At 38.3% G+C, this 20,108-nt stretch overlaps 1 protein-coding gene across 4 annotated transcripts in view; it reads right to left on the minus strand.

The window, feature by feature from the left end:
- The window catches only part of FBN2 (fibrillin 2), a 169,152-nt gene that overhangs the window by 141,910 nt on the left and 7,134 nt on the right, over positions 1-20,108 (minus strand). For all 4 annotated transcript variants that reach the window (XM_090130816.1, XM_090130814.1, XM_031605304.2 and 1 more), the window contains exon 5: positions 19,893-19,988. In XM_090130816.1, the coding sequence (XP_089986942.1) occupies positions 19,893-19,988 (96 nt within the window). The remainder of the gene's footprint in view (positions 1-19,892; positions 19,989-20,108) is intronic.

Below are 20,108 nucleotides of genomic sequence, written 5' to 3' on the forward strand. Positions count from 1 at the left end.
CATACATTAAGGTTTTGGAATGAACAATTATATGGCTATCAAAACTACAACCACTAAAATCGGCCTGAGCAATGACATAACTACTGCTGCCAACATACTCCACAGGTTTAAACACTTTGACAACAGAATTCTAAGCACTGAGAATATGTAAAGCCTTTTTTGGATGTACATTTACTGTCCCAAAGGATACTTTTTTCAGTACTAAAGTGATAGTGTGGTTTACAAGCACTTCTTACCAGTGCTAGGAAGGGAGAAAAGATATTTCACAGTCCATCCAGAGTGTGAACTCATTTCAGATTTTAATTGCCAGTGTATTAGTAATAAAAACCTAAAAAGTATCATATTGAAAACTAACAAATTCAAGGGATGAACACTAACCCTCACACTGCTTTTGCCATTATGAGGTTTTCATCTCTTCTTATTTCCTGCTTTGAAAAGTGAATTAGCAATGCTGATAAAGATGGGTTGGTTGCTTAATTGTTTTGTCCAGAAAATATGTTCTATGAATCCGTACTACTACAGCTTTGATGCCCTCATCTGGGGCATCTGTGTACTCCTATCACAAAAGACTCAGGACAAACCTGCTTGGTTTATGATTACATAAGCCAGTCTAGCAAGAACCATCTTTCTCTCTGGACCTTTCTTCCAAAAACATCTTAGGGATGCTTAATTGCTGCCGGTATGCCAGTGCATTTCCAAGTGTTACTGGAAAGCAACACAGAAGAAAAAATTATGTCAAATGTATACAAAGAAAGATTTTTCCTTTCCTTCATGAGAGGCCACTGAAATCAGCACAAATCTTTCCAGTGGATTTCAATAAACTGGTACAAGTTTATGTGTCGTGTTTGTTGAACTTCTTTTGAAGGCAGTCTCAAATCTTTCCTAAGTCATTCTGTGTACTTCTTTACATTTATTTTTCCTTCTTAAAATGCAACATGTGAGGAGAGAGTGGGATTAGTAAAGCACTCAAATAATCTTAAAATAATGTAACAATATACTGTGGCACTAAGGGAGGCAGCTTAGTGATGGGACTCAGTAGTTCAAGTTATCAGTTGGATGTGATTATCTTGAAGGTCTTTTTCAATGTAGACAGCTCTATGGTTCTTAAAAAGAAAAAAAAAAAAAAGAGAAGAGAAGAGAAATCACAAAGGCTTAAGTGATGCTGTATTTTAGAAAGAGCTATGCATCACTTAAGCCTTTGTGAATTTGAATTTCGTATGTTTGCTCATAAGAATAAGATTAACATTGCATATAGCACTGACAACAGAGAAGGGCATTCTAAAAACACAGTATAAAGCAATAGCATCACACCTTAGGAGAAAAGTTTTCTGGCACTAACTAAAAGGAATTTCATTGAAATACAATGACACAAGAAGAAAACTACTCTATTTCTTCCAAGCTACTGGCTCAAGAAATAAAACAAAAGGTCTTCAGTTCATAAAGTTTCAGCTTAACTAATGTGAAGATCTGTGGTTTGGATAACTTTTGTGTTGTTTTACATTGTAAAATACTCATCACATTACAGAACTTTTCATCATCTAAGATAAGATAACAGAAGTTAAGTGAAACACCTCTAATCAAAAAGAATAAAACTTGTTATTCCTCTGCTGCACTCAAAATGTGTTTTGGGTACCTTCTCCAGGAGTTCAAACAATGGCTTTATTCTCCTAGCTCATCTGTGAGCACACTGATCTCTCACTATGTTAGAGCAGCATTGACCATTTTCCCTGTAGTTGTTTATGACTGAAAACAATTGCTCCAGCAGCTGACAGAAATTATGCAGATCACTAAAATAGTGTCATTCACCTTGATCAAAATGTCTTTTCTGCATGCAAAACACAAGGTTATATCGGAACAACTTAAGTCAATTTAATGAAGTATTAGAACAGTAACTGCTGCCTGCTTTCAAGGTTTTTCCTCTGGCAGGATCACAATGGCCCCAAGGAGATCTGGAGCTCTACAGTGGTACCATGCAGCACAATGCAACCTGCACTTGCAACAGGCAAACAAAAGGATTTGGAAATGGGGACTAAATGCAGCAACATTAATTTCCAGTTCTACTAACTTATAAAAAAGTGAAAATTCTGCATAATCACATTAATTTTTTTCAGTAATTAACTTTGCATTAAACGCCTTTTTTTCCTAAAACAGAGAGTGAACATAATTTCTTACGTATGTGTAAACTGTCACCCTTGCATTCAGCAGTCAAACAACTACAAAACAGAAGATAATATTCCAATTTGTACCATCTGAGATTGGATTTTATGACACTGACATCCAACTTTCAGTCAACCAGGATTTCGAAAAGAATTGTTAGGAAAGAAAAAAAAATTAGTTTCAAAATATATGATTTCTATACTAGAAAATGTCTCTTCTATATTTTATTACTTTCAGATGGTTTGGGTTTAGCTGAGAGGCCTTTTTTAAACTTTCCATTTACTGCAGATATTGCAGATTAAGCTTGTATTACACAAATATTCAGAAGCAGGGAAATTTTGGGTGCATCAGACTGCTTAGTTGAGGTAAGCAGATTATGTCTTAGGTAGTACAAAGTCTAAAAAGCTGTATTACAGTGAAATAGTAAAGCTCACAGTTACATCAATGGGAACTGTTGAAACGATGTGAAAAATTATCAAGGATTCTCCCTTTGAATTCTTTCAGTGTTCCATCTTGCAAGGTGCAAATGCTGAAAAATGTGAAAATACTCTCCACATCTAGCACAAAAACAGTTTTAAATTTCAGACACAAAAAGCGGACACAGCTCAAGGTCCCGAAGCAGTGAAAGTTAACGTAAAAATTTTAGCTGACATGATCTGCAGAGTCAGAGTCACATACATTAAGGAACCGAGGCGTGATGCACTCATTCTGGAAATATAGGCTGGCGCTGAAAACATAGGGAGGATTACAGAAACAGCCCGCTGTGCCTGACCCCAAAACGAAAGAATAACAAGGGAGCACAGTATGGAAAAACGCAGACAACAGGGCTTGATATCATGACATTACAGAGATGCTTCTCTCTAGGCACAGCAGGTAAAAGTTTCCCTGAAAGGCTAGAATTATAGCAAAAGAAAACGACAACATAAAGATTCCTGCAGGAGAAAGAGTTTAATATGACAGTTTTAAGGTGTGAGGAGAAGCTCTGGACATCAGCTCTAAACATATTTTTCCCTGCAGATTTGCACTTACTGAAAAAACAGTGCAGTATGGATACTTCAGGAGCCTGCTATCTGTATTACAGCCTCAATTCCATACAATGCCCAAACCACCTAATAAATCTGTAAGAAATTGTGTTCATCGCCTTTGTAAAACCCAGACACTGAAAATGACTTGATTCTTCTGATGAAGAAAAAGATTAATATGAGATGGATGTCAAATAACTGCTCTTGGTAGACAATGTCATCTACCATAACCATGCACTCACATTAAAATGATGTTACACACCTGCTTCCCAAGAGGAAAACTGAAGCAGAGAAGCAGCCATACGTGATTATCACGCCACTAAAACTTTCTGTCCTTCCTCAGTCCCGAGAGTAGATGATATGATGTTTATTAAGTTACTGACTGGAGTGAGGAAATATTCTGTTACCATCCATTCTTTAGGACACATAATGTATGCCATGACTGACTTGGAAAATCAGCTGACAGCTCACATAAAATACAAAGCTGTACACGTATGAAAAGGACTATGCTTTAAGCTGCAGAGGCAAAATACAACCTTCAAGAAATGTTTTCTTAAATCTGAAGATGTAAAACTGTTTACAACATAATTTGCCCAACAATCTGCTACACTAGCAGTCAATGGTTTCTTTTTCAGAAAATACACTTCGTATTGCAGTTGTAAAACTGACAAATGAGCACACATTCTCCTACAAACTCTTTCAACATAAAATGTAGCTGTGGTGCTAATAATGAAGTTGCCATTACCCTCAATGGGGTTAGTTCTGACCCTGCACACATCCAGGAGAAGCATCTGTAACTTTCTGCATCATTTGATGCACCATCAAGTCTGATTTCACTTTCAGACTCAAAATGCAAGTTTCATTCTTCATACCACGGAATACCAAGAACACTCAAAAACTTGTAGTAAAAATCAAACATATATGAAAAGGATAAAAAAGAATGCAAGGCTGCCACAGCTCCACAAGGCCACGTGCTGAGCGAAGCGCCCTTACCGAGGCACACAGTAGCTACAGACGCAGAGAAGAGAAAGCAGATCTCTGCCATTTCTTCTCTGTTCTGTTTCCTTTCTAAGGATTATTATCACCCTTCTTTTATTCACTTTATATTTAAGACCACAGTTAAGATCTAACGTTACCAATCTCCTTTCTGCTTTTCCTGAAATTCATCCAAAGTTCTCATTGCACAGCTTTTAACACCTCTGTGAATTTAGTGTCGTGTCAAGATTCCCAGCCAATACCTTACTACAGATTTTTCAAATGTGCTGATAGCGTTACAGTATGCAGCATTCCACTGCAGTGAAAGGACAGTATGTTGAAACTTGGCTACAAACTGACCTTGAGCACTAAAGTTATCATTTTCCACGGGGCTCATCAAGATGCTTTTTTGCCAATGTCTGTCTGACACAAATTTTACACTTTACCTATGCTGCTTCCATTCAATTCAATTTTACTGACTGTGCTTTCCTTCCACCTTTATCAAAAGCTCATTGCTGCATAACAAATATTTCAACTCCTCCTTTATTTATTTATTTCCAGTGGCTTTTCCAGTGTTGTTCCTTGAGGCTTCTTTGATTATTTTCCACATCACTGGCTATTATATGGTTAATTTAAGGTAGCAACTAAATAATTAAAATTCTCTATGAAGAGTCAGCTAAGCTCAGCAATAGGCTTCTATAAACCAGTGTTTCTAAGGAGACACTACCTGAAAATGTGATAGTTTTCTTCCACCATTTTACTGTAGAAAGTCATAAGTTCATTACAAACATATTTATTGATGGTCCAATAACAAATCAATCCAAATTGAAATTATAATTATATAAAATGTAAACATTAAATTAATAAATATTAACAAATTAATCTACCTTCAATCTCTGCAAGTGCTCTGCTTTCCAGTGTATGAAAAGATAGATAAGTCATCTTCAGCTTTCTACCATTTCCAAAATTTCAAGCTCTTAAATAAGCAATCTGTGATGGTGCAGCCAATCTGGGCCACTCTATAGTCTCAGCTGCTAAAAACTAGAGCAGTGTATCAGTTAATCTATGACAAAACTAGAGCAAATGATACCCTCCATCCTTGCATTCAGAAAATCCATATCACTACACTCACAGTAGCCCTCTTCTTGGGAAGAAGAAAAATGACCATTCTCCCAAAGGAATCATAGCAATGCACTTTCTAATTAAACATTTCTCTTCATCATTTCGATAAAACGTTTGTCAGTAACATGGTTTTGTACAAGTCTGGGTTTTTTTTTGGTCATGTTCTTTCAGCTTCCCAAACAATGAACACGACAGAGCTAACTCTTTTTCAACTGTTTTTCAGATAACAATGATTTCTATGACTACATGATTTACTAATGAAATCCTTTCAGGGAACATAACTTTGCATCAAATCATAAACTCGAGACCATTTGATGAGTAGTTATGACACAGTCTGAAACCCTGAAAGCAAGTGAAACAAGAAACAATAACAATACTTAAAATGGTTGGAATTATAAAGAAATCTCATGTAAAACTTCAGTGAAACCTATATGCTTATGGAATTACAGTTTATTTTCAACCTGTTGCACCAATAATTAATTCTTAATTTTAAAAGTGAATTTCAAAAGTTAATGTGAATTTCAACGAGAGATGAATTCTTGGAAGTTCCTGTTCCTTCTTTTCTTTTCTTAAAAAGTTCACTGTAAATCTGTATTGTCTGATGAGCTTTTTGGTTGCTACACGGAGCTCATTTTCTTCACAGCAGCTGGGACAGTGCTGCATTTTTGATTTGTGTCTGTATTGGTAACACTGCACTGTTATGGCTATAGCTGAGCAGAGCTTTTCCCTCTCTCTGCAGTTCCCAGCGAGGAGGCAGGGAATGTAGAAGAAGCTGGGAGAGAATGCTCCCAGGACAGCTGACCCCAATAACCACAGGGATGTTCTGTACTGCACGATGTGTTCAACAATAAAGCTGGGGAAAGAAGGAGAAAAGGAGAACATTTGGAGTGATGGAGTTTGTACTCCCACATCACCAGTATGTGTGATGTCCCTGCTTTCCAGGAATGGTTGAGCATCTGCCGGCCAATGGGAAGCAGTGAATGAATTCCTTGTTTGGCTTTTCTTGAGCTTGCCACTTTTCTTTACATACAGAATTGTCTGTATCTCAGCTCTAATGTTTTCAGCTTTAGCCCTTCCTGTTCTTTCCACCATTCTGTTGGGAAACGAGGGGGAGACTGGAGGGGACTGAAGCTGTCACAGCTGGGCTCTCTGGCAGAGGAGCCACTTTGCCTTCATCATTTGTACACTGAGAACATTAGCCAGAGCCCTGGATCTTTCAGGAGGTTGCCTCTGCCCAGCTCCCAGATTCACACCTCATGGTTTCTGGAGATGCTTTTGGCTAGCAGGTCAATGCTAAGGATGCGAGGCAAAACTACTTTCTGATTTGCCCCATCAAGACCTGACAGTCTTCACACAAAGACTCAGAGAATCACTATAAAATGCTTTCCATGCTGCACTTTAAGACAGTCAAAGTTTTCTGTTTAAAAACTTATTTTCAAAACTAAGTATTAGTAATAGAAAATACATAATACAAAAGAGCTGCAGGAGGTGGAACGTTCCCAAGATTATTTGTATGCAGAGAATCCATGACCACAGTTTACAAACCAGAGGACTGAAATAGTCCTATGAAGCAAACTGTCAGACAGTCAAAGGGAGACATAAGCCACAGAAAGCCAAAGGACAACTGTATTACAAGTTTACAGAAATTCATGCATCTTCTCTAAAAGAAAGCAAAAGATTGCAGAATTCTTTTAGCTTCCATTCCTAAACCTATTCCAGCACCAATCAGAATTTTAAAAACATTCAGAGTCAAAAAGCATGCTGTATGCTTCCTTTTATCAACATCTAGGCTTCAACTGATGAAGGAATACTGATAAATGCAGCACTGTGGAAGAATCAATGCAGCTTTTGTACAAGAGAAATCAAAGCCTATATACTTAGCAGAGTTATGTAATGAGTCAACACTCCATCAGATGGGAGCAGATACCATCCACCAGGAATCCCAGAGGACCCCAACCAAAGGCTCTTCAAAAAAACACGGAATGAAAGAAGAGGTGAGTGATAAAAATGCCAGTCGGTCAGGAAAAATTCTGAACTACAGAACTGGGAGAATACTGTAGGGAAATGTCACTGAATGGTTTTCCCATTCATTTGGCAATGATGGGGCGGGGGAACATCAGTGAGATTGCTCCTTGGGTCTGATTCTGCGTGGCAGATCTCCTATGCTCTGCAGCTTCCAGGTCAGGCACCTTCAAGAGCTTCTTTCAGTTCACCTTATGTTCCTGAGTAACAAAAACCTCTCTGCAACATTAAAAGCGTTTCAAATTGTATTTCAGCAGAATCTCTTCATGAGCAGAGTTTTGCAAGCATTCCCTCAGTTCCCATCTCCAAAATGCAGAACAGAAACCAAACACAAATTCAACTTGTAGTCATTACAGAAATTAACAACTTTCAAGGTTCCTGAATAACCTGAAGCTTCCTCTCAAGCAAATCTATTTGTCTAATCTTAAAAAACAATCAAAAAACAAACAAACAAAAAAGACATTTAACTTTTTCATCATTTTCATAATATTCTCAAACTGGGTTCTTCAAATAAAGTGATTTCCATTTTTTTCCCCCAATTTAAAATCTGCCTACAATGCTTACATAAGCAACAATAAACATCAGCACTTCCTAAATTCCACAGAAGGTTTCCTACTCACCTGAGTATTTTGAAGAGCTTTGCACATTCTTTATGAAAGGCAATCCCTATCGGCAAATCACAGTTCTATTGTGTGGCAGGTTTTCATTTTGTTTTCTCTTCAGTACACCATTTTAAGTTAAGTAAATTAACTTACTTTTTTGTTGGAAAGCTCTTCTTACAAGCTACCGAAGAACTGAAATCTCACTTACTGTCCCTCATAACAGCAGCTCCTTTACATTTCAGATTGCCCTTCCCATACTCCACTTACAAGCTGTGCCTTTCTCATCCACATCTTAAGTGCGTTTTTCTCATCTCAGTCTAAACTAAGCCTCAAAATCACAAATTGCAGTCTCTTAACTCCCCTGGATTTTACTGGAGATAATCTGGAAATATGTCCATACTCTTCAAGAGATACTTACAATAATTTGGTTAATAAAAAAAGTATTTTTCCTTTTTTATTTTTCCCTGAAGATATTTTTTTTCCTTCTGAAACTTAACAAAACCATCACAGTTTTGTTCACCCTCTCATTAATTTATTAAAAAAAAAAAGTCAATCTAATGTATCTGACAAGGAGAAAAAAACATTCAATGAGGAAAAAAAGAGAAAAAACTAGACAGAATTTTCCTGCAATCTTCTGTCTTCTCCTCCAAAACACACTCTTTACTTCTTTTTAGGGACTGTTGAGCTCTAGCTTTCTTTTCAGTGAAAAATTTCTAGATTTTGAATATAATCCAGTTCAAAATTCAAACCTTCATTCTCATCTTTCTTTATCAGACTTGCTTTAAAGACATAATTTCTGCTTTTGTCTAACACGAAGTACGATTACCCTGGATCTCTTCAATAATTAGCTGTCATGCCTGAACTAGCTGGAAACTATTAAGGATACCAAGTGCTTCAAAACCAACTAGTGATAAAAGTAATAAGGCTGCTTTACTGAAAGATTTGAGATGGTCTCATTTTTTGTATTAACCTACTGATTTCTGGTTGTTGGGGTTTTTTTTTGTTGTTGTTGTTTTCTTTGTTTGTTTCTTCTCTTTTCAGTTTCAGAGAAACTTATAACTGCTCTATACTACTCATTCGAAGCAAGAGGCACAAAAACTCTCTAGACCAGAGATTATAATTGATTAGTTTATCAGCAAATAAAGCTCTGATCTCTGACATAGATTTTAGCTTGTTCGATCATCTGATTGTGCTTCCATTGCATCTGTGAGCCACAGGTTCATACTCGCCAAGCCTGCCATCATGGTCTTTTTCTATCCAAAACACCACAATCAGCTTTGTCTTCTGTGTTCAGTGACAACATACTACTCCCTGTGTATATACTACACAAATAGATGCTAGCCTTCACTAGTTTTTCAGTATAAAGTGACTTTGTTTGCTGCACCATTTTTTTTCTAGATACTTATAAAACAGACTGAATGCGATGATACAGACAGAGGAAAAGATGCAAGGAATACTAATCAATACACACTGAAGTATCCAAATTAAAAAGGGATTACATTACTTTCTTAATCATTACTGCCAACAGCATGCTCAGTGTTATCTTAGTCTTTTTTAAAACTGCAAAATGTTAAATCTCCACATAATGAGAAAGAATAAATTTTAAACACATTCTCTGTAGACATCTTGCTGGGTTTTCAATTTTGAAGAGTTGTCAGTTTATGAAAGGGGGGAGAAGGAAAAGCTGAAAGCATTTTCTCTCACCCCCCCAGCTGGAGATTACAGTGGAAGGTAAAACCAAGTAATCTAGTGTCAGAACCTTGCAATTCTAGTAGCCACTGATACTTAAGACAGAGCATAAAAGCAACATCCTGAACTTACCCTTCAGAACTACTTCAGTTCACAAGGAAATTCTCATGAAGTTTGCAGACAACAGGAAGTTAGACAGTAGGGTTGTCCTGCTTGAGGGTAGACAACACTGCAGAGCAATCTGAACATGCTGGATCAATGGGCCAAGGCCAGCTGTATGATGACCAAGAAGAGTAAGTGCCAGGTCCTGCACTTGGGTCACAACAACCCCCATGCAACACCATTTGCTGAGGGAAGAGTGGAGAGACGAACCTTGAGTGCTGGTCAGCAGCTGTCTGAATATAAGCCAGCATGTGCCCAGGTGGCCAAAGATCGTAAGGTGTAACAGACTGTGGACAGCAGCACAGAGCAAGGCATTTTCCCCCTGCACTTGGCCCTGGTAAGCCTGCACCTAGAATACTGTGTTCAACTTTGAGCCCTCACAACAAGAACAAAGGTGCTGTTGTGCATTCAAAGGATGGCCATAAAGACGGTGATGATCATAGAGAATAAGTCCTTTGGAGGACTAAGGGAATCAGAGTTATTTAATCAAGGCAAAAAAAAAAAAAAAAAAAAAAAAAGAGTTCAATTGCTCAAAGGAGGCTGTAACGAGGTGAGGACTGGTCTCTTGTCCCCAGCGAAGAGCAATTAGGATAAGAGAAGATGGCCTCAAGTTGCACCAGAAAAGGCTTAGATTGGATATTAGGAGAAACATCTTCACTGAAAGGGTTGTGAAGCATCAAGACAGGCTGCTCAGGGAAGTAGTTGAGTTGTCATCTGTTGAGGCACAGATGTGGTCATAGAATCATAAAATCACAAGGTTAGAAACGATCTGCAAGATCATCTAGTCCAACCACCTTTCCATTCCTATTAGTACCACAAGCTACTAAACCAGATCTCGCAGCTCCTCATCCAGACACCTCTTGAACACTGCCAGGGACGGCGACTCCACACCTCCCTGGGCAGCCATTCCAGTGCCTGACCACCCCCTTAGAGAAAAAGTTTCTCCTAATGTCCAACCTAAACCTCCTCTGGTACAACTTCTGGCCATTTCCTCGGGTCCTACGATTTGCCTGGGAGAAGAGGCCAGACCCTTTTTCATCACAACCTCCCTTCAGGAAGTTGTAGAGTGCAATGAGGTCTCCCCTGAGCCTCCTCTTCTCTAGACTAAACAATCCCAGCTCCCTCAGCCATTCCTCATAAGACTTGTGCTCCAGACCCCTCACCAGTTCGTTGCCCTTCTCTGGACTCATTCCAGGGCCTCAATGTCTTTCCCGTAGTGAGGGGCCCAAAACTGAACACAATACTCGAGGTGCGGCCTCACCAGTGCTGAGTACAGGGGGATGATCACCTCCCTGCTCCTGCTGGCCACACTATTTCTAATGCAGGCCAGGATGCCGCTTAACTCCATTAACCACCACCCATTGGGCGCCCTCCAGCCAGTTCCTTATCCAACGGAGGTGCTTGGTTTGGTGGGTCATGGTTTGGTGGTAGACTTTACAGTGCTACATTAACGGGTAGATTGGATGACTTTAGAGATGACCATGATTCTATGATACTACGATCAAATCATTCATGTATGCAAATATCTTCAACTGGAGTTCCCTGAATGTGGACTGCACTTAACTGTGCAAACCAAAAAGTACATCATACTCAGATTGAGTTTGAGATCTCTAGTCTCAAACAAACAATGAAAATAACTAGCAGGATCTTCTAACAAATAATCTGATGGATTTCTCTAACTTAAGATACTCACCTTCTTGTTCTTCACAAATAGACAATTTCAATATTTATATATGGAGTTGCCAAATTTATGTCAGATAAAATTTTACCTTATTGCTGCAAACATTTGTAATTGTTATCTCTTACTATCTGTCTTGAAGGGAAATAAGAGAAACAAAACTGCAGCATTTTGCTAATAGACAGTTTTTCCCTATGCATGGGAAAAGCTGACATAAATGCTTCCTTATTAAGAGTTGTTTTTTTTAAAAAAAAGGGGGGGAGGGGTAAGATTCGTATTTTGTAGCGCTCTTAATCCATATTTTTATTTCACTATAGATGAACACCCCTGTGAACTGAATGAGGCTGTCAGAAGATGCCAGTGAAGTAGTATTTTTCTCAATTCAGTCAACAGACTCCAAGTGGTTCCTTAACAAACAAGCAGAAAATGTCTCAAGACCGCATGTTCCCAATGGCTAAAAGCAGACTGAAAATGAACAAAATTAGCATTCAGCAGCTAAGTATTTCACTTTCTATGCACTAAAAACAAAAAAAAAAAAAAAGAAGAAGAAGAACAGGTTACAGGACCCCATGGTAAGAAGAAAAGAAGAATGATGGTTGATTTTTGACAGTCTAATTGCATTTCTCTCTTCCTGCCTTTTCCAATAATAAAAATGTCCAGCATTTTCACTTACATTCACTCCCTGAGCATGCAAAATTCAGCAGTTTCACACTAACTCCAACAAAATGAGATGTATGACCTCCCTAGCTAAAACAACTCAGGATATTGGTTGACTGCTAAGCCTGCTGATACTACCCTGCTCAGCCTTCAATGAATTGCAATCTCACAGTGCCCCAGTCCATCTTGGGGTGGGGGAAGGCAATAATACATGTTTTGTCTGGTTAGCTCTTCAGAGCAGGGACCCACTTACATGCACACATTCTACACTACACAATGAACATCTATTTCAGTTTAGCCTCATGCTAGCCAATAAATAATAAAGCAAAAACAAACAAATTAAAAAAAAAAAAAAACTGCAAAAATAAGATATTACATCCCCACAGCTCCTACTAAAAGAGAAAAGCTCATCAACCACAACAACATTTTTGCTACCAAGTGTCCAAAAAAAGTTAACAGTCACCAGGGTACTGCTTCAAAGCACACAATCCCATTGTGTAAGCTCTCATAAGGTCCACAGTTGTTCTCACTGTAACTCGCAGAACTTGAAATATCTCTCCTTCTCATGTTCGACAACCAAAAAACAGATACTGAGGAACTGCGTACCAGATCTTTTATATACCTGTCACAGGAAAGTGAAGTTTCTTAAAATATTTTATTCCCTCCTTGCTTGCTTTAAATCTGAATTCTCTCCTCTCCTGCTTCAGTTAGTATATATATTGTTCATCAATATGTCCCTTCCTTCACCCACAATTTCTTCCTTCGCTGCACAATTGATTAACCTCTGCATCTTTCTGGCTTGAAGAAATACTTTCTTTTTACCCATTCTCATCTTTGTCCTTAAACAGTTCAACATAAACTACCTTCCTGTCAAGAAGATCACATGAAAGCAATTGCTCTCAAATACAACGTGAGATGATGCTCTTTTATCCTGGGAAACAGACCTCTGTTTCAGTGGTATCATAGAATCACAGAATGGCCTGGTTGAAAAGGACCACACTGATCATCTAGTTTCAACCCCCCTGCTATGTGCAGGGTCACCAGCCAGCAGACCAGGCTGCCCAGAGCCACATCCAGCCTGGCCTTGAATGCCTCCAGGGATGGGGCATCCACAACCTCCTTGGGCAACCTGTTACAGTGTGTCACCACCCTCTGTGTGAAAAACTTCCTCCTGATATCTAACCTAAACCTCTCCTGTCTCAGTTCAAAACCATTCCCCCTTGTTCTATCAGTATACACCTTTGAAAGCAGCCATTCCCCCTCCTGTTTATACATTTCCTTCAAGTACTGGAAGGCCACAATGAGGTCTCTCTGGAGTCTTCTCTTCTCCAAGCTAAACAATCCCAGTTCCCTCAACCTTTCTTCATAGGAAAGGTGCTTCAGCCCTCTGAACCATCTTAGTGACCCTCCTTAGGACCCGCTCCAAGAGTTTCATGTCCTTCATGTTCTGGGGGCCCCAGGCCTGGACACAGCATGCAGATGGGGCCTCACAAGAGCCGAGTAGATGGGGACAATCACCTCCCTGTCCCTGCTGGCCACCCCTCTTTTAATGCAGCTGGGAACATAGTCAGTCCTCTGGGCTATAAGCATATATTGCTGGCTAATGTCCAGCAGACTTCCTCTGCCTCAAGCTTGTTTTGATATCCCCCTGCAGTACCCCATTTCCTAGCCATTCCCTCCCTCTGATGTCATCTCACTTTGCACTCTTCCATCAGTCCATCTTTCCTTGGACTCTCCTGCCACTGGTCAGAACTGCTGCACACAGGGAGGTCACTTCATGTACCACTAGGAACTCCAGGTGCAACAAGCACACCGGGGTGAGATTCATAAGCAACAATTTTACTGAGAACAACCCAGAAGCTCCTCTCTTTCTGAAGCTCTAACGCTGTATTCAACTGCTACATTTATGCTTTTTCTCTTTATTCATCTGCTCCATACTTGGTCTGAAGTCCTCTCTCTTCTTCAGTGTTCTTCCCTAAGCTATTCCTACTCAATCCAAACCCCTTGCTTCCCACTCTAAGGCACCCACCCCATCACTTTTGCACAATCCGCAAGCACTGTTCCTCCACGTGGAATGAAGGCAGATTTTCAACAGTGACCTGATGCCTCTCTCCCATTTCTCGTCCACTAACCCATGACAAAGAAGGAAACAAATGTTGCTTTTCCATCCTGCTACATACACCTCTACATATCACCACATATCTTTTTTATTAAAAAAGTACAGTCTGTGATCAGGAACAAAAATATTATTTTCTCATATAGAGAGTCTCGAGAAATCAGAAGAACTGATCATGCCAGAAAAAAAATTGAGGATGAGGCCACTTGTTCTGCTTCATTTGGTTTCTTATGGACCTTTTTTTTTTTCCCAGTTTTCTCTCACTGGGTAGGACAGACAAAATCAAATGCTTGCATCTTTTCTGTCTGCAAATCAAGAAGAAGCTGACCAAAAGAACAGTCTTTGACAGAAAATATAAAAGATCATTGTATATATCAGAAAGAGTAAAGCACAAGCTCCCAGACAGGTTCTGCTTTCTTGTTAACCCAGCAGCAAGTCTCAAGTTAAATACTGTAATCATGCCAGTCATTAGTTACTGCTCAGCCTTCTGTCTCCAGCCCGGAAATTAGTCTGCTAGGAGCCCAGATAGCTGAACAAGCAGTCACGTTTTATCATATAACTGAGTCTGGGAGTCCAGTCTGAAGGAGTGCTACATATGTTCTATATTAGGAAGAAAATATCTATTTTAAAAGAACTTAATTTACAGAATAATAAGAATTATGCATTCAAAACACAGTAATGTAAAAAAACCAACAAAACAAAATCCCTTATAACTCTGATAAGATTATGTGAACTTCCCTTGCTAATCACAAACTGTATGATTTTAGTTAAGGAGTAATGAACTGTTACTAAAATCAGTTTAAAATCAAAGTATAGAGGTTTTTTTTTTTTTTTTTTTTTTTTTAACTGCAAAGCATAATGAAACTTCTACAAACAGATAAAAGAAATCACTGACTTCTGCGTTTTGTTGCAAAATATGAAGTTCTTATATCTAAACTATACATTACTGTTGGAGAGAATAAAGATTTAAGGTATCCTTTACATTTTTTTCATGTAATTCAGCTTACGTAAATTAAAAGTACTGCATTGTTAAGAGTCACTGCCAGTATATATTACAGAAGTCATCTTTCTTTTACTGAACAAAAGTACAATAAGTTACGAGCTTCTTCGGAAAATTTTGTCTTGCCATTTACACTCAGAAATACAACAGAATTTTCTGAAAGTCAGCAAAGCATGCTATACCAATAAACTCTAAAATCCAGCATCTTCAGATATGCTTTACCCCACTTAAGTCTAAAATTTGCAAGCTAATGGAATAGATGAAAAGGAAACACAATATATTTATGTCTAATAAATGATCAATAGCAACAAATGTGTTTACATACACTCAAGTTAGTGGTCACCCTCATAACAAAGGCAATATCAGAACAGACTACAGAGCAGTGCACGCAAGAGCAGCTGTAAGAAAAATACTGTGCCAGCTTATAAGTTCTTTGCGTGTGTTTGATGGGTTAAATATTGTGCATTGAGCCACTTCCACAATTACAACCTTAGGCGGCTATGAAAAAAAACAGAGAAACTATTTATTTTAGAGAAATTAATCCCTCCCTATAGGCACATCATACTCTGCTTAACCTTAACAAGCACAGTAGTATCTATGTTGCCTTGCCTACAACTAGCTTTCTCAGTATTTTACAAATGCTTAACATGTTCAAAACACACATGAAAAGTTTGCTACCACACGTTGCACCACAGATCATCAACTCCTTCCACAGTATTTTTTTCCCCATGCAGCAAGCATGAATTAGGACTCCGTAACGGATGCCACGTAAGAATAACAAAGCCAGAAATTCACAGAATGCATATACCCCTCTTTATTCATTTGATAGTACTTATGATCCTGATACTGCAACCGAACTGAGAAAGACTATGCAACAGCAAGAGAAAAGATGAGGAGAAATTTAATTTAATCCTTTCCACTTTACAAAAGCATATTACATGATATATATATAGAGAGAGATAATTTACACGTGCTACATTTTGGTGACAGTAGCAGAAGTAAATTTTGCCTACTATATCTAATTTCAAGCAAGAAGCTTCAGCCTTCTAAATACAACATACTTTCCAACTAAAAAAAAATACAAAAAAAAAACAAGAACAAGAACAAAAGAACCATTCTGCACATCATGTTTCAATAGTAGATTGAGTATATGTCTTTGAAAGACAGCTAACAGAGATGCCAAAATACAGAGATTTTTTTCCTTTGTCTCTTGAATTCTGCAGCTTTATATTTTCATAGTGAACTGTAAGAAAGTAGACAGTAAAGCTTCTCTCACAGCAAAAATGAAGTTACATCTGTTAGCATTAGAATCTTTCACAGAAGTCAACCTATTTTGCACATAACCACCCTTAAAAAAGACTAAGCCATTCCCACAGTCAGAGTCTGTCCTGTCTATTAATAAGATTCTACAGGGCTGAAACAAGTCAGATCCTAAGCTAAAAGGAAATCTTAATCATAGGTGACTGCTTCTCACAAAAAGAAAGCCTACCAAGTTTTCTGGCATTAAATAAAATATTTCTGAATGCAGCCCACACTAAAAATAATAAAAATTTATTTTCAGTATTATGATTCTACCACATTATTGTCCAGATATAACTATTATCTATCTACAGAAGGTATCCAAATATTAGCTCCACATGAACTACGGCTCAAACTATAAAGCAAATTCATATTGTCCAATCACTTCACATTGCTTTGCAAATCCATCCTAAATTGGTAAGACAGGTAGTGTTTCTTTTTGCTAGATGAAACCATTCATTCTATAAAGACAGATTTCTGAAAACAGTTACAAACACTAGCAGAGTTCTTAACAGACTGATGTTTCTGACTTTCCACACTAACATAAATGTGAAAGAATTGGATACTTGAGCTTTGTTCGCAAGAATTAATTATAAGGAACAGGCTGGATATAACACAACAGCAAAAACTAAACCAACAGCATTAAGTGTCAATCTGATTGTAAGAATGAAAACCATAATTACAGACAAAGAAACAAATACATACTTTACATTTCTCTGTTGCTTGTGACATCTAGTGGGTATAAAAAACAAACGTGGAATAGCAAATACAAATTCCTGTTTTTTTCAGTTTCATTCAAATATTTGTCTTCCGGAAGCACATTATTTTCATTTTCCCAGTCAACAAATGTCAGAAACAGTGTAAGTTGCTTTCGCAATTAACATGCAGCTCTGAGTGCCTCACAGACAAATTTACAACACGGAATTCTATGGCAGAAGCTATTTCTGAACACAGAAAGGCAAGATATTTATGAGCAGACAGCGTAAGTCAAGGGTAATTGCCATCACTGCTTTCAAACGTCAGGTAACTAATATGAAGACAGGAGGACAGTCTGCTAAAGTCTGCCTGACCTAGCAGAAGCCTTCCATGGTGAGAGCCATTTGCGAGAAATAGGCTGAATATATGAACAATAAATAAGTTAAGCAGAAAACTGGTCTGCTTGCTTAAAGAGTTGTGCCAATTGCAACTGGAGGTCATAAAACTAGTGCAGGCCTCAGGGAGCATCACTGGAAGAAGTAACAGCTTAATGTGTTCATTAACAACTTGGGTGATGGCACAAGAACACACTTTCAGCAAGCTTAGAGAAGACACCAAACCAGAGGCACCAGCTGATATACTGGAGAACAGAATGCCTACCCAGAGTGACCAGACAGCTTAAAAAATAAAAATAAAAATGGTCTAGGAGTTATTTCAAAATGTTCAACAAAAGCAGGTGAAGTCTCACAACCAGGATGGACAAACACAATGGAACAGTGCAGGCTAGAGGCCAACTGCCAGCCAGGAGGATCTGAGAAAAGGGTTATGGGTGCCCAAGTAGACAAAAACCTTAATATGCATTAGTTGTCCATCCCTGCAGCAAAGAAAGCCAGTTCTATGGGCTTTATTAATATGAGAGAGGCATCCACTCCAGCAAAGAGGCCCTCTGTCCCTATCTGGCACTTGTTAGACTACACCAAAGTAATGCATAATTTTTCACTCTCCAATAGAAGAAAAGAAATGGACATATGGAAGAAAGTTCAGGGAAGGGGCATCACACTGATCAGGGAGTTGGAGCATCTGCTCTGTGTGAGGGAGCTGACGGACCGAAGTTTGTGCGGTCTTAACAAGAGGAGGTTTTAAGAGGGGTATATTGCTGCCTGCAATAGGATGCAGAGAAACCAGAGCCAGATTCTTCTTGGAGTCTCAAATGACTCAGACAAGAGGCAAGAAACACAGACTGGAACACACAAAACTCTTAGTGTAGAAGTTTCTACCGCGAGTGTGGTCAAATAGTGGAACAGGTTATACAGGGAAGGTGAAATTTCCAGTTCCCTATGTCTTCATTCTACAATACTAGAGATAGGACACAAACATGAGCAAGCTGATCAGATCGCTATTTGAAGGGTTGGACTAGATGGCCTGGTGGAGGTCTCTTCACATTTTCTTTATTCTGTGATTCTAAGAAGTCTGATTTTGCCCTGAGTGTCTTACCCACTACTGAAGTAAGAATGTGATGTTACAAGAGTAATCCTAGACTATTTTCTACTGGCGTAAATGACCCCATTCTGCTTTTTAATATTAACAATCTGTTGAATGTTTAAAGGAGTAAGACAACAATATTTAGAAGCACTTGGGATTTTACGGCACTGTTGCACAGTTCTTCAGTGTCCTTTTTGATGAGATTTGCAAAGCCACCAACTTAAAGGAAGATGAAGAATTGCATTTCTGCTAAGATCTTCAGCATCAGCTTTGATTATTGTCGACAACTTCATTGTAAAAAATGTACGATTCTTTTCATCATTTTGAAAAGCAGTGCCCATTTATATCCACTTTCTAAAAATCCAGCCCAGCAGGACAGTCAATTGGGTTAAGCTTGTTAGTTTGATACACACAAAATAATGTTGAGCAGCAGTTCTACATTACGATTTCTCTAGAGTCACCTTTGTTTCAAAATAAAAACAACGTTCCCATTTACTAAAAAGCAAAGAGTTTAGATTTCTGAGAGTACAAACAGACTTAGAGTAAATGGAGATACACAGATAGTGTCTTAATTATTTGTGTGCTAATCACATAGTGTAACACTAAAAATGTTTTATTCAGCATCATTAAAACCGACTTTTGTCAGACTCTCTCTTACCATTACAAAAGAAAGCTAAAGAATTTTTTTACAGAATTTTAAAATAAAGTCCTACATTGATCAACCAATTAACAAAAGCACTTTAACTTCAGCTACTTTTCAGTTGTTTTCACAAACGAGAAAAGTTTCTTCCTTGTCTTACTTTTTCCTGTACAATAGAATTAACCAGAGCAAGTAACTTTTCAAGATCCCTCCATAAAAATGTTCTTATAAAGAAAATAATTCTGATCTAGTTACACGTGTGATTCTAATACACAGCAGTTTGAGCTGCAATTTGCTCTCATATTATATTATGTAGCTAAGAGAAAAAAAGATAGCTCATCTTTCAACTATCACACAAAACAGAATAAACTCCAATTCCTCCCAGCTGTACGAGCTTTGCATTTGCCATCTTGAACTGTGTCTATCCAACCATAAGGACACGCTTTCTAAAAGTACAAATAACAAATGACTTTTGTAAACTTACTGGCTCAGCTGGCAAATACACCACTCAAAGCTTGCACATGCACATGGCTGCATATAACTGCTCATAACTGCCTTATTTATTTCTTTTACCTCTTTCACACTGAGGGCCAGTAAACCCGTAGACACATGCGCAGCGATTAGGTCCAATACACCGTCCTCCATTCTGGCAGCCTTTTTCACAGACAGCTTTAATTAACAAAAAGAAAGGAAAAAAAAAAAACCTTGTTAGCAACATTTTATCCATCCACGCTATTCAAAAATAGTTTTTTCCCCTCAACTCCGCTAAGTCTCTTTGGACCCAAAGAC

This window comes from Phasianus colchicus, chromosome Z (assembly GCF_987193195.1).
Source record: "Phasianus colchicus chromosome Z, bPhaCol1.hap1.1, whole genome shotgun sequence".
NCBI classification, from domain to species: Eukaryota; Metazoa; Chordata; class Aves; order Galliformes; family Phasianidae; genus Phasianus; species Phasianus colchicus.